Consider the following 16,701-nt stretch of genomic DNA (forward strand, 5'->3'; position numbering starts at 1 on the left):
CTTTCTAGGACCTTGATTTGGGTACTAGTTTACCTGGTTCCCATCTACCCTGTCCTTCAATTATACTGCTCCAGCCATACTTCCCTTTCTTAGATAAACACATCTTCCATCCTCAGAGCCTCTGCACTTGCTGTTCATTTTGTGTGGAACACTCTTCCTCCTGAGACCTACTCTCTCTACTACAATCAATTTTCTCTTTGGATATTTCACCTTGAGGCCTTCTCTAATCAACCTACTTATATAAAATAGAACTCAGACATCACAGCCCAAGTGGCAGTTTGAGATTATTTTGTGAATTTCCAAAAGAGAAAGATTATGTCTGTAAACAAATCTATTCCTCTGGGTGTGATACCCTTTGATTGCATTGAATTCAGTTGAGGGGGCTTTGATTAGATTACTTGATAAGATCATTCTAGGGCTTTTGATTTTGGCTGAGTTCCCATCCGCTTACTGGGTCTGATATAAAAGGACTCACAGACAGAGGAAAAAGGGAACTGCCATATAAGAGAAAAGATTGCAGTTTTGCCCACAGCTGAGCTACAAGGACAGAAGCCTTAAGACACAAGTCTATGCCAGGAAAGAGAGGACTAAAGGATTGCTTAAGCACAAAGTCCCAAGAGGCTGGGTCCATAAAGCAGCTCAAGAGGAGATGGTGAGCCCAGAGGGGAAGGCTGAAACCTTGGCAGAGATCAGCAACCATCATGTTTCACCATGTGGCAATACACCAGGATCAACAGTAGCTGACTTTGGTGAGAAACTATCTCTGCTGATACCTCAATTTGGACATTTCATGGCCTTGGAACTGTAAGCTTTCACTCCAAATAAATTCCCATTTTAAAAGCCAACGGATTTCTGGTACATTGCATTGGCAGCCCTTTGGCAAACTAAAACAATCCAATACAACTTCTCTCCTTAGCCTGTTTTATTAGTCTTCAAAACACTATTATTACCTGACATTGCGTTACTTATTTTTTTCTGGTTTATTGGTTATCTCTCAACTCTACAGAGTTCCTTGAGGTGTCTTATTCATGCTTCCATTTCCAGTGCTTAAAAGCACATACCTAGTATGTGGTAGGTGTTCAATAAATATCTGTTGTGTGAATGATTGAATATAATTTTATAGTGTACCCACACCTAATGCAGGCCAAGGATAATAATTAAAATTTGTATCCATACATTTAATATCAACCCTATAATTTATATCAAATATATTAGCCTTTTTGCTCAAATTATTTTATACTAGAATTACTAACAGGTGGTAAAAATGACTTTTTAAAAAAATTATCATTTTATCTCACCCAGCACAGTATCTGGTAGAAGTTCCTTTAAGGATGGATAGCTTGAAAGACAAAAATAACAAAACCCAAACAAATAACTTCCCCATCCCATGAGAGTCTGGATGAACAAATAGGTTGTTTTGAGTCAGAAAAAAACAGTTATCTCATCAAGCAGACAGGCACAGAAACAGTGGGAATGTACTATGTATAAACTGTACTTCAAAAGTTAATACATAAAAAGACTTAAAAACGCTCTTTGGAAAACAGACTTGAATATCCTTTTTGATTACTGAAAGATACTTTTGAAAGCTCAGAATCCAAAAATTACTCATTCTGCTGCAACTGACTCATAATTTCCTGCTAATCTCCCACCACCCACTATGATACGAATCAATAGCACTGTCTGGGTCTATTTTGCCATTTCATTCTAGCTAAAGGGAATGGAAATTCTTATGAAGATGCATGCAACGTGCATAAATACAGTCCTATTTATAGATCTCACAAATATGTGACCTAAAGAACAAAAACAAGACCTCCTGATTGTATACCAGCATCTTAAGGATATAACTAGAATCCTTTCTACACTTTGAGAAAAATCTACATTTGAATAAGTTATTTAGGCAGTATTTTAGTCAATGTGTACATCTGTGGATAGTAGAAAAAGGAGGACTAGTGTAAAAGAAATAGAGTTTCGCATTTACATTAAAAATTATGCACATATACACCTAACAACCTATTTCTCACTAAAATATTTTTCTTTCTTACTCAGATGCAGTGACCATCAAAAGGTTTTTATTTTTCTCCATGAAATGTGAAACAAAAGGCAGTTTATCCCCTAACTTGGACATGATGAGATACTGTTCCTTAAACAAAACCTGGAAACAGTCAAAACTAAAATTTTCCATAATATCAACACTTTACAAGTTTCTTGTCAAGAAATTTGAAATAGGGCTCACAAAAATGACTGAACTTTGTATAGAGGAATATATTTTGAAATTAGTTGTTAAGATATAATCCAAATAATCCTTATCTCTACTCCTGCTTTCCATCAAACTAAAAATGGTATCAGGGAAGCAGATGTGGCTCAAGCAGTTGGTGGCTGCTGACCACATGGAAGGCCCCAGGTTTGGTTCCTGGTGCCTCCAAAAAAAAAAAAAAAAAAGATGAGCAAACAATAATGAGGGGAGGAGAAATAAATAAATCTTAAAAAAGAAGGCATCATATTAACTACTCATAGGTTTAATTCAAATTAGATACACAGAGAAGAATGAAATTTGTTTAAAATTCTCCCTCAATTCAGCACTGAGCTTAGTGCAATTCAGTATTGTCTTCTTACTGCTGTTCATTTCAAAAAACCTGTTTCATTAAGAAAACTGTAATGTCAAGCACATTTCATCTTTGTATATTACCTCTTTGTTCAAAATTACCAAAATGGGGTCATCACAAAACAACAGTAACATAAAATAAAATGTTTATTTTAGTACTGCTTTAGGTAAATAAATGCTTAATAGAGCTTTCCTCAGTTAAAGAAAAAACATCACGGTCTATTTAAAAAGGTATGAGAGAAAAATAAATAAATTCAATAAAAATGGAAATATCAATTAAGGAATTTTAGTGCAATGTATTTAATTCTTAGGCGTGTAATCCTTGGGAAATTGTCTGATTTAATCATACAGGTAGTGTTGCCTGGGTCTATTAATAGGTTACAGGTATGAAGCAGTGTCTGCCAGAATAAATTAGTCAAAGAGAAAGTTAATTTCCAAACGATTCTTTTGTATATGGTGGCACGTGGATTAAATGAACTCAGATACTGAATTTAAAGGGATTACTATACTCTGGGAGTAAATTCTGAAGCAACTTTTGGTTCTCTAGTATCATATTACAAAATTCAATTACAGGATTATAAATTACAGGATTAGCATGCTTTTGTTTGTGCGCACACAATACATTCATTATTGAGTCGACACTATCAGTTTAAACAAAATAAATGAACATATAGCTTTAATACCACCATCCTAAGCTTATAACAAGAATACTACCTACCTAAGAATGCTTAGGATTTTACTATGAAAATACACTCTAAATAGCTAAAAAGGACTAAAAAAACACAACAGGATAACTGCTTTTAAGTCATGAAAAATGTAGTGAATATTTAACTTTTCACTCAGTAGGTTACTTGGCAATGACCTACTCATTATACATTCAACAAATAATACTCACTGAAAGCCTGCTGGTTGAGGCCCTGTTCCAACCTTTTGAAAGAGGTATTATTCTTGTAGAAATCAAGCTTACTATCCTACTGTCCTCTCATAGACTTTTTTTTCCTATTTAATTTCGTCATCACATGCTTTTTTTGGAGATACTGGGGATTGAACCCAGGACGAAAGAGGGCTCAACCACTGAGCTATACTCACCCTCCCCCCAAAGACTTTTAGTGCCATAACTACACCTTCCAAATGGTTAATAAATTATTCAATATTCACTGACAATTAAAAAAAATATAATACGAACTATAATCAGAGTCAGTACTGATTTTGAAAGATTTCAATAACTAAAACTCAAACTACTAAAATATCTTCCACATAATTGAATGAATTTATGAGCACTTAAAGAGGAAGGGAGCTAAGGAAAAGGAAAAGGAAAATAGAGAAAACAAAGGAAAGACGATAATTTTTTAAAAAATTCTCCTTGATTCTAATAAAGAAAAACCTGCCACTGGAAATACATTCTTATATTACTGCTTTTTCATATTACTTACCTTGCTCTTTGTGACTGGCTTTGACTTAAGGTTTCATCTACCTCTGAAAGCCCACTACTGGATTCATATCTCTTTGAAGCTTCACTTCTTCTCACTAAGTGTGAATGAAAAGAGAATGGCATAGGTGTTATTAATACAGACATGAAATTAATTTATTTAAAACATAAGCATTAAACAGATATATAAGATAATTTTTCCAAATCATATTCACATAGTCAAGTTAACTGTGTAATGTCATTAAATTTTTTTGAGGTAAGGCATGTTATTTTAAAGACAATAAGTTATATCCTCTATGATGAGAATGTCTGCATAGTTCATGAAACTGCTATTAAGCTCCTATAAAACTGCTAAAAAGGGCAAATGGCAGATTTTAGTAATTTTAAAATAATGTCTTGCTTATTTCATATGCCTCTTACCTTGTCTGAAATCTGAATCAGAGGAAATAATAGATGGACTTTCACTGGACCTATTAAAGATATCACTGTGGTAAGTTTTGTATCTTCGAATTGGTTCTAAAAGGATTAAAACAAAAACAGAGCAAATTTATTTTCTTCTTCACAAAAGTAAAATAAAATATTACATTTATTCTTGTGATATTAGAATATGCTATATATATATTGCTTTAAATCATTGCGCTGTATTCAAATAATGTGATTCTGATTTTGAGGCATTTGGCATGTTGGTTAAGAGAATGAACTCTTGAGCCAGAAAGCTTGGTTTTGTGTCTCAGCACTACCACTTCTGGGTGTGTTACCTTAGGAATATAATTTACTGCCCAGTGACTCATTTTCTTCAACTGTGCAGTGGGTATAGTAATAGTGCATATCTCATAGGACTGTTAGCATTAAATGAATTCATATATGCAAAGCTATTAGACACAGTGGATACCATAGAAGCATTATCATTAACAAGTAGGTTTTGAGTATTTACTATCTATAATTCTCTGTGCTATGTGCTATAAGGGATAAAAAAAATCTGAGGACAGAGCCCTAAGCTCAAAGAATTTGAGATGCAGAAGAAGATAAGGCAAGTATATAAACACTCAACAATTCAAGATGGAAGTTTAGTTCCACTAGAATGTGATGAATAAGCATTGGGGGTGGGGGGTGGTGGCACTGCACAGGGCCACGCAGAGTGTACCCTATACAGGGAGGCTTGGCCTAAGTTACAAATACAGACTAAAATCTAAATTCTAGTTCCTAAATATTTTTTTACACTATTCACCTTGCATTTGGCATTAGTCACCTAGATTCTTCTTTCTGCTGTCTTGCTTTTCTCATAATATATTTCACACTACAAAGAGTAAACTTTCCAGAAATGAAAGTCTGAGCATGTCACTATATATCCATAGTATTGTTAAACTGTATTGTTAAAACTAGAGTCTTAACAATATAATTTAAAACCCCCTTTGCTTGATGTTTAAAGCTTTTCACAACCTGACGCCTGACTACTCTTTATAGCAGTACTACAGATTCAACTGTACCTCTCAAATATATACTAAAATTTAAATATAAATTTTAAAACTTGATTCAGGTTAAAGACCTGTTCTAAAACCGCATCACCATCTGCTTCCCCAAACATACCCTATACTCTGTTCTTACTGAGTTTACAGATAACCAAAAGCATCTAAGCTTTTAGGTTCCTTCCTGAAAGATGCCTCCTCTGCTAGGAATGCTGTTTTCCCTCTTCTTTGCCTGATTACCTTCTTTTTCCTTCAAGAGAAGCCTCACTTTCTCCACAGTTTTCATAATCATCCAAAGACTGAGTTATATAAACGCTGCTTGTCTCACTTTCGTATTGCCTTATGATCAACTAATTGTTACTCTTCAACTACCTAATATTTCTCTCCTTGTTTTCCCTAAGTTACAGCTCTCTGACAAAAAAGATTTTGGGTATTTTAGATGTACCTTTAGTCTCTACATGCGCCTGGTGTATAGTAAACACAAAAAAGATATTTGCATGAATGTGAATGAATTAATGAATAAATATAATTATTGTACAGAGGTCACTGGCAACTTTTAAGACACTGTTTTCATTGCACACATAAATCAGAGGATTAAAGAAGGACTAAATGGCAAAAGTGTTAAAGAAAATGAGCATACACTACTCTTTCAAGAGGTTTTTGAGGGTTTGCAAACGGGAAGAAAAAATAGTTTGAGAGAGATATTGGTGTCTTTTTGGCATAGCAGAATGTCTGAGCATGATTTTAGGTGGTGGATAATAAGCCTGTAGAGTAGGGTAGATAGAAGATGCAAGTGAAAACAGGGAAAACTGGAGGAAAAATGTACTGAACGAAATAGGAGGAGATGAAAAAAAGAACACACATGGAATGATCAGTTTGGCAGGAAGGAAGGTTTTTTTTTCTTAAGAAAAAGAAATAACAGAAAAGAGAAATGCTGACGTATAGAATGAACCCGAAGATATTCATGTAAAGAAAAACTGCATTACTCCTGGTAATAAAAAGTGAATCACTTCCTGGGAACAGGGAAATAGAAGCATGGGTGGGACTGGGAGTTTGAGAAGAGTAAAGAAATTCTGGAAATGCTGCCATGAAGAATGTGCTAAGAGCCAGCAAAAACCACATGAAAGCTATAGGTAGTCATTAGGGTGTAGATAAAGCTAGAATGCAGGAATTTGAGTCAGATCAGTCAGCATGGTTTTGTGGCTTTTTCTTGGGAGAAAGTAGACCATGGGAAATACCTAGTATGGGGTATAACATGGTTTATGTACGGCAGCAGATGATCAAGGTAGGTGAAGGATTCTTTTTCACTAGCTTGCATACTTGAGGACAGGGAGTTCACACAATGAATTATTCCCTGTGCTAGAAGGAATCAATAAAGAGAGTTAAAAGAAAAAGTAATGAATGAATGAACTAGTTAAATAGCACCATGGGAACCAGGCTCATGAACCTAGGTTCGGGATGACAAGATGAAAGGATTAGGATGCCATGCTGAAATAAAGGATAGAAGTCATGCTGTGATAAAGCTTTAAATAAATGGGAGGAGAAGAAATGGATGACTGGCCATGGACATGATGGAAAGAAAGTCAAGAATCATTCCTATGACATACTTTACCTAGAGAAGCAGGCATAATAGAATGCTACTGTATACCGTTTTGCAAATAGTGAGCATGAGTATCAAGTAATACAAGTAATTAATGCAAAGAATTTTGGAATTGAAAATAAAAAATTTACCAGTAATACTTTCTAAATGACTCCTTTCTATCACAGGGAAGTCTCATGGTGAAATAACAACACAATTTATTTTTTAATTATTTTTGGTTTAATATAAAAATGATTTGAAAGAATTGTGCAAGGCTTCAAATAAGAGTTTTATTATTTAATACCACTTTAAATTTAATGAATATAGTATTCTACACAGAAATTAATTGGTTACTCAGGAAGAATTGCTATTTTCAAGGGGCATAAGAGTACTTTTTGTTTTATTGTTTTATTTTTACAGAATCCCCATGCTAAATTTTTAGGGACTTTCCCAAGGGAACTTAACCAAATTGCAAATTTGGCTTTGCAACAAATTGGCCAGTAAAACCAACAAGGTCAAAGATAGGACCCAAATTTACAGAGGCAATATGGTTTTAATACTTTACAAAGAAAAGTAAGAAGTCACAATAAGCTTATTCAATAAACTGAGTTGAGAATGTTGAGAACATTCACTTATTTGGATGGTATCTATGCAATAAGAATTTCATACTCCATATGAAGCAATAAACGCAGGGACCTATGGAATTAATAGACTGTTTCAAATTTCTACAAAATGACTGTAAGATTATATACTAATTGTAATCTGAATTTTCATTCTTTGATGGTGTTTTATAATGGTTATATTGTTTTTGGTATGTATATTTCCTTTCCCTTGCTAGCCTTTGCTTTTTCTTTTACTTCAATTTACTCTAACACTAGTAAAAGTTTTCAATCCTCAGGTTTTTTTCTGTAAGACAAGTAAATGCAACCCTCTTGAAAATATAACAATAAATTATCTTCCCCTTGATGAATTATTGGTCTGTAAATGTTTTTCTCAGTATCACACTTCGTGGGGGGTGGGAGGACACTGCCTTATAACGTTTTATTGTTTTATAGTAATAAACCCCTTGGGCTCCAGAAATATGAAATGAATGACTAACTTGGCAGGACTATTAGAAATTGGAAGGCCTCTTCTTTTTTTTCCCCTGAAACTGGGGTAAGGGTATGGGAATACCTATGTTAAATGAGGTAGTAGGAATCTTTTTTGGTGAGCATTTGGTATTCTAGAGAATATCTTTTAAAATTGTTGGCTATGTTCTTTTCATGTAATGGAAAACAATCAGATTAAAGTTCTCAGCCAATATTTACTACTCAGTCATGCGTATAAGAAGGTTAAATTCAGATTAAAGATTTTAGCTAAAATGTACTACTCAGCCAGGTTTCCAAGAAAGGTTAGACCTTGTAAAAGCATAGGTTTCCATTTTTGAATTAAAGTAATAAATTTCACCTTTCAGAAATTATTATAAAATCATATACCCTTTACCATGAGCATCTTGCATTGGTATGTATATATGGAGAAGCACATCTTTCATGCTTAAAAATAATTTGAGTAGGAACACTTCTTGACTTTTTGAGATAGCCTACATAAAGATATCCAGTAGACACTAACCAGATAGAGGATCGCTTTCTTACTGTTTTGGTCTGCAGAAGAAAGGTAATAACTTACTTTCAATGAGGTGTCCTAACATCATTAAAAACTTTTCTTTTTGGAGGATCCAGACACAACAAATATGTTTTCTAAATATATTTGTAAGTACAATCCTAGCACTTCAGACTTGATTCAGATCCCAGGAATATGCTATTAACCAGACTATTTAAAAAAAAAAATCAACTTTTTATTATGAAAATTGTCAGACAGACACAAAAAACAGAATTCTCATGTACTTATCTTCCAGCATTAATAAAACCTGGTGATTAGCTGGACTATTCTTGTAAACCAAAGAGATGCTCCTAAGTATTTACAAAATATTATAAAGTTTTCTGAATGTCACAATTCTTGAACCATGATCAATGGATTTAGTAAGAATATTCCAGTATACATTTTATAAAATGCACATGTGGCTACCTTCTCTGCAATGCTAAGACTGTGATTTTAAGTTTATAACATTACAATTGCACAACTGAATTTATTTGCCTTTTGTGGAATAAAATTAGATTCAATATCTAATTTGTTGCTTTGCAAAGTTTCTTTTCTCAACCAGTAAATATTTAAATGAAGCCTACAATGTACAAATCAGGATAGTAGGGTCCATTTAGGGTCATGATTATTCCTCATTTTATTACACAATTTCCTTCTTTTGACTTCCTACGAGCAGTAAATTTTCAGACATGGAAAATGATGTTTTAGGATATAATCTTAGTGTTACAAACAATAATGAGTCAAAAGAAAAAAATGAGAAGGTGAAATCAGCCTGGGCACATATTACCAAAAAAGAAGCCATCAAATTGTGTATATAAAGCATTTATGTATAAATTTTGCCTCCAAATCTTTTTATCACATAGTAGTGAAAGAATGAAAAGAATAGGCACTAAAGAATAGTGCCACATCTGCATGAAGCAGATGTGGCTCAAGCGATAAGGCCTCCACCTACCATACGCGAGGACCTACGCAGCAAGCCAGAACCCACGTGAGTGCCTACATGGTGAACCAGTGCCTGTGTGAGTGCACACGTGGTGAGCTGAGTGCCCTTGCAAATGAGTCACGCAGCAAGATGATGATGCAACAAAAAGAGATGAAGGGGAGAGTCAAGGTGAAACGCTGCAGAGACCAGGAACTGAGGTGGTGCAATTGACAGGGAACCTCTCTGCACATGAGAGATCCCCAGGATCAAATCCTGATGAATCCTAGAGGAGAAAGATGAGAAGACAAAAAAAGAGAAATAGATACAGAAGATCACACACTGAATGGGACAGACAGCAAAAACAGCAGGGTGGGGGTAGGGGTGGGGGTGAGGGAGAAAAAAGAATAATGGCTTTAAAACATAGAGTTGGGGAGCAGATGTGGCTCAAGTGGTTGAGTGCCTGCCTCCCACATGGGAGGTACTGGGTTTGGTTCTTGTTGCCTCCTGAAAAAAAACAACAACAACAACAAAAAAAGGAAAAACCAACTCAGAGAAGCTGATGCGGCTCAGTGGTTGAGTGCCGGCTTCCCACTTACAAGGTCCTGGGTTGAATCCTCGGCCCCGGTACCTCAAAACAACTTAAGAGTTGGAAAGAAGCCTAGTTAGAGATATTCTGCAATCATATATACTCTGAAAATGGAAAATATCCTTTAATTTTAGTACTATTTTATCATAATAATAAGCATACCCTTTTCCCAGACATTAAGGTATAAAAACATGACAAACATTTTATCCTCTAACAGTAATCTGACCCTCTGAACAAAATTCACTTCAACTCATATCCTACTGATTCCATTTATATAGCAGCAATAAAAAGGCTGGAGTTTTCAATAGGCTTTTTGTCTTAAGTTCTTGACAACTGAGAGTCAAGATTTTCACTAAGATTTAGGCCACTTAATTTAAATATGTAAAATTGTGGCATATGATCATGCAGGCTATAATATAAATGTTTAGGAGATTGGACTCATATTATGAAGACCTACACAATATTCAGGTTTAAATTAAAAAAAATTGCAGATGAAGTGCTCAAATCTACAATCTTTACATTAAAATGAATCTAAGGGAAGTGGATGTGGCTCAAGTGATTGAGTTCCCACCTACCACATGGGTAGTCCCAGGTTCAGTTCCCAGGGCCTCTGAAGAAGGCAAGCTGGCATGATGGGCAGGTGAGGTAAGCTGACACAACAAGATGAAGCAACAAAAAGACATAAAAAGGAAAGACAATGAGAGACACAACAAACCAGGAAGCTGAGGTGGCACAAGAAATTGTGACTCTCCTACACGGGAGGTCCCAGGTTCAGTTCCTGGTGCCTCCTAAAGAGAAGATGGGCAGGCAGCGAGTGTAAACAATGGGGGGGGGGTGTATAAGTAAATAAAACAAATCTTAAAACAAAAAAGAATCTAAATCAACACAAATTGTACTCTAAAAAACATCACTTAAGACACATACTCATGCCTAAACAAGTAATATGGTGAAAGTTGAGACTGAACCAATTGCAGTAAGAGGAATTAAATAAACACTTTTAGCTTGGAATTTTTACCTTAAATATGTGACTCAAATTATAAATACAAGTTCAAAGAAAGCCATACAAAATGAATGTTTTTGCGGCTCAGAATACACACATACCCATACACACCAAAATGCATTTTTAAGGATATGGGTCCTAACATATTTTAATTTTCAAACAAGCAGAGAAATAAAAGTAATAACATTATGTTTAAGCTTAATATTATATTAACTCTTTGACTATATTTTTTCCAGGGAATTAACTTCTGGAGATTAGGGACTGTACTATTTATGTATCTGCCTAGTTTACTAGAGCCCACTGTATCCTATATTATACCAAGCTGAAATCAATTATGTACGTGCTAACCTTGAGAGCTAGATGTGATGAATACAATTTTAAACCTGGTAGAACAGAATGCATGGAAGTGTGAATAGGTATAAATGAGAGGATATATGGAAAACTGCCCTGTAAATTGTAAGCCACTCTACAGATGCAAAATCTGTGTAGTGTAGGAATAGCAAACCAAAAACCAAAAAACAACAAAAACCAAAAGTCACCAATTCTTTCTGTGATGGTCTTGTGTAATGCAGTAGCTACATATCTAGGCCACGACTGGGTAGCTGTACCATTCTTCCTGCACCAATTAGGATCTTCTGTTGCTGTGACTTCACTGCCCTTTCTAAAACTTTCTCAAGCAGTACAGAGTTCTGCAGATTATGAATGACAAGTATATGATTTCACTACTCTTAGAGTTAGACAAAATGGAGGACGTGGAATTTCTCCTCATAATATATATAACTCCTCAGAGAATACTGCTGCATCCCACATCTGAAAAGACCCTGTGTACACTAAAATGTTTTAATAGTACTCAGTTTATTTTAACAAACACCTATTGACTGTCTATTATATGTCGGGGTAGTAGTGGATGCTTAAGAATACAGTTAAATTAGACCATATTTCAAGGTCTAAGAAAGACAACCTCCTCAAAACGAAAAATTCAGTGCAACACAGAGGCCATTATCCTAAACTGAGAAGGTAAGGGAAGGCTACCTGAACCAGGCAAAGCCTAAAAGATGAAAGTCTTCAAGAAGAAAGCTGCAAGAACAGAGGCATGAAAACATAAAATGGTGGATAATTTATACTGCTAATAAGATCTATTTTAAATCTTTCTTAAGACATACCAAACTGTGCTTCTCAGAAGGGGGCTATGTCAAAGCCAGACTGGATCTATGTCAATAATGCTATGAGTTAAGATTTAAAGTAGGTCTCTATTTTCTGAAAAAGCATATGATTTCTATAGATTCCAAATCAGTATTACATTATTATGAATATGTAAACTGGAATGTTTGTACTGGGTTGAACTTTAATTTTTCTTAGTGTTTATTTTTATTTTTTTTTGGAGGTACCAGGGACTGAATCTGGATCTCGTATATGTGAAGCAGGGGCTCAATCAGTGTGCTACACCTGTTCCTCTTTCCTTAGTGTTTAAAACTTTATTTTTTTCCACTGGGATAAATCAAAAGAGAAATAAATGTCAATGTCTATTAAGTAAACAGAAGAACAATTTACTGCTTACCTCTTCTAAAATACTTTGCTGACAAGAACCAAAATTGTGGAGGCAAAAAAATCAAGGACTCCATCTGGCTGACTCTTTAGCCTCCAGGCATGTAAAAATCTAAGTCTTATACCATTTTTCCTATTTTTGATGTCTCCTAAATGCTGCAGTGTTGGATACCATTAGTACTAAGAAGATGGTACTTCTTTCATCCATTTTATCCCTTGCATATGTTTAAACACACTTTTTCTTAGTCTTCCATGAAAGGGCCTTTATATACAGTACTCCTAAACCTATTAAAAATAAGAGATTAGCATAATGGGTATAGCTCAGTGGTCGAGTGCCTGCTTTGCATGTATGAGGTCCTGGGTTCAATCCCTGGTACCTTCTTTTAAAAAATTTTGTATATATATGATTTAAATTATGTATATATATGCATATGATAAAAACAATAATTTCCTCCAGGGTTTGACTAAAATGCCATAAACAATGGAAGGATTAATTCTGGATTTCAGTGTATATCTGATTATGATTAATACGTACAAGTAAATATCAGTCCTGGCCTGGTTTCTTTCTCCAGGAAGGAAAGGAGAGAAAAGGAAAAGGGAAAACATCAATTAAACTTTAACAATTTCATATAAATATTGTCCATGAGATAAAACATTCCTTTCAGAAGTAATTCTATTGATGGCCTAAAATTTAAATCTCTTTAAGATCCAGTCCTGGAAACATAATAGACACTTAATTCTTCAGATTGTTGAAGATTTTGAATCTATCTCTAATAGTGGATTCTTCAGAGATATAAAATATATTTGCATCATAGTAGTAGTATAATAACTAAGTCATTAATACTTAAAATGAATGATATTTGACCAATATCACATCAAATGTCTGCTTATTTATTCATGTTTATTTCTGTGAAACTGATACAAGTGAAATAGAAACCAATTGCTAAAATTATTTATTTAAATTTATGAATCCAAATAACCTGACCTTATTAAAAGATTGATTTTGCTACTCAAACTGAAATAGGGTGAAGAAATAAAAACTGAAATAGTTCGTCTTCACCAGTTTTGGATTTTAAAAAAGAGAGAAAGTTTTGAAAATAAATCTTCTCTCTCCATAATATGTCCACTAGAAATATCCTATATGATGAACTTTAACATTTATTAATTCATTATGAATTCATCCCTTTGCTTTCCTTAAATTTAACTATAAAAATGTATAAACTTTCAAATTCACTCTTCTCATGGAAATAAACATTAAGGTGCCTCAAAAATGAAAAGGACTCAAATAGTTGAGTGTTTACATATTATTTGCATAGCAGACAGTAGAGTCAAAACTATTCAAAAAAGCAGTCATAGAACAGTGAAACTGGGCTAGGACCAGATATCACAACATTAGAAAGAAGGAAGCAATATTTTAATTTTAATAAATGTTTTTTTTAAAGCTCTTTTAATAATTTTTTTTTAATAAATAAAAAAGCTCTTTTAATAAATAAATGTTTAACCATAGCCACTTTTATAGATTCAATTTTATCTGTTCTTCATTCTTTCCCTTCTAGTATTGTGCAGAATACAGGGGAATCTCGACTGTTAGAAGAAAACTGCTGCTCCAGATTCCCACCCTGGGTGTGGGGCTACTGCTCATACTACACTCAGTGGACTGGCTCCAAAATAATCCCTTGTCATCAGAAATCTACTGCCAATCCACAGAGCTACGAATAGGGAGTATATGGTAATTATATCACAAGAAAGAGAGAAAGAGATATTTGTCTGATTCTCCTATTAGGAAGCAGATGACTTCTCAGAGTTTCATATGGGACTAGAGAGGGACAGAAAAGAAAATATTGGAAATAAGGAAGAAAGAATATGTAACATAGGGCAATCCTATGTTGAGGTGACAAAAGTCAAACTAAAATAAAACAACAAAAGAGACATCAAGTTTTAAAGCTAGTTTCTACAAGAGAAAACGAAGTAATTTTTCTTCCTGCCCTTCCCTACTGCTTTATTTATCTAAGGTTAAGTGTTCACTCAATAATCACTGTCATAATCTTATATTAACAATTTTCAAACTTAGAATAGTTTCTTCCTCAGAATCTTTGTAGTTCCTTTCTCATTTTGTTCCCAAAGTAATCAGAGCACTAAATACTACCACCATTGATTTTTGACAGTTTATTCCTACCTTATTTCATCAACAGCAGGATAATGATTCTAAATACCCTAGTAAAATACTATTTGACAACAGAGTATGTGACATGAGAGCTCCATCATAAACCCTGTTCAGCATGGTTTACTGAAGAAAGAACCAGAGTTGATTATGAGTCTTACTTTCATACTACTATCTTTTTTCACTGAATTAAGTATTATAGAACCTTATTAAGAAGAGACTTAAGGGCTGGTTATATGGTTAGGTGAATGTCCAACTTCCTAGGCAGTAAAAAATTCCCAAAAATGTACCTGCAATGCATCTGGTCTCTGCTTGAAATCACGATGGCATAGTAGAAAGGAGTCTTATTCTGTGACTCGAGACCTAGATTTCAAATACCGCTCTGAATTATGAATTATGCGTCTCCTTTGGCAAACCTCTGGGACTCTATGTTTGATTTAGATGGTTCCCAGAGTTCCTTTCAGTTCCAAATTCCATAATTTTAAGATCTGGCCTTCCCTGTGTTAAACGGCTAGTTGACGCTGTTAGCTGAGAAGATGAAGAGGTGATTCTAGTGAAGGCTGCTTTCAAGAGGATGAGGCACATATTAAGGAAAGGGCTAGACATCTGAGGTTGAAGAAGACAACTGCCTTTCCTATTAGTTCAATGATCCTCCTTGCACACCCAAAAGGACAACTGAAATTTAGCAATTTCTTTTCTTCACATTATTATATCAGCCCAATGACATTTGAACACATTTTTTTTTTTTTTTTTTTGTGGTACCAGGGACCAGGGATTGGACCTGAGACCTCATATATGGGAAGCCGGCACTGAGCCACATTGGCTTCCCTGAGTTGGTTTTTTTCATTTGTTTTGCCTGTTGTTCATTTTTGTTTTTTTCAGGAGGTACCAGGAACCAAACCCGGACCTCTCATGTGGGAGGCAGGAGCTCAACTACTTAAGCCACATCCACTCCCTGAACACCTCTTTAAAAAAAAAAAATAGGAAGAAATATGTAATGGGAAATCCTTAGTCTGGAACTTCAGAAATTGAATCATGATGAAAATGTCACCATTAACTAGTACGTGATCTTGAGTACAATTTTAAAATTTCACAAGTCCAAGAGTATGTTTGGATAACATGTTCTCTAAGATCCCTTCTAATTCTAAAATTACTAATATCCAGTAAAAACTACCAAATGTTAAGATCACAAAATTTGTACAGAGTATCATTAATATTTTAAGTATTGTAGAACATGGATATTTAAAAAGAAATATGTACAATAAAATGTATATATTAGTAACATTCAATGTTCTGCTTGATTTATCACACTTAAAAGGGATCTCTGAAACCTGCTTTTATGAGAATTAAGTGAGATAAATGAGATTTACTTATCTTCTTTTTTCTCCTTTACACACTAGTTAACATTTTTCTATTAGCAATCTGCACTTGTTTGTACAGCTGAAATAAATGCACATTTATAAAAAGACAGGATAACATAAACCAGCAAGTTATTAAACTAAATTACTAAGATTTATTGCTTTTGAATTCCAATCCTCAAACATTCTTTTTGAATAATGCTTTTAGTCTAAAGTAAACACAAACTATGTGCTACTATATAATAACAGAGATTTATTTAAGGTGGTATACATATTTTCAAAATAAACCAACATTTTCAGGCTTATTTTTTATTAACTTGATTGCAAAATATATTCTAGAAAGAAATGAATAGCTTCCAGCTGGGGGCAAATGCTTTTGAAAAAAACTCTTGCAACAGCAAAGAAAGGTTTCAGG

General features: G+C 34.3%; 1 protein-coding gene across 16 annotated transcripts in view; it reads right to left on the minus strand.

The window, feature by feature from the left end:
* PTPN13 (protein tyrosine phosphatase non-receptor type 13) overlaps positions 1–16,701 on the minus strand; it is a 212,160-nt gene that overhangs the window by 99,671 nt on the left and 95,788 nt on the right. For all 16 annotated transcript variants that reach the window (XM_058295887.1, XM_058295971.1, XM_058295896.1 and 13 more), the window contains 2 exons: positions 4,452–4,547; positions 4,036–4,129 (listed from right to left, as the gene is read on the minus strand). In XM_058295887.1, coding sequence (XP_058151870.1) covers positions 4,036–4,129; positions 4,452–4,547 — 190 coding nt within the window. The remainder of the gene's footprint in view (positions 1–4,035; positions 4,130–4,451; positions 4,548–16,701) is intronic.

Source organism: Dasypus novemcinctus, chromosome 1, assembly GCF_030445035.2.
Source record: "Dasypus novemcinctus isolate mDasNov1 chromosome 1, mDasNov1.1.hap2, whole genome shotgun sequence".
Taxonomy (NCBI): Eukaryota; Metazoa; Chordata; class Mammalia; order Cingulata; family Dasypodidae; genus Dasypus; species Dasypus novemcinctus.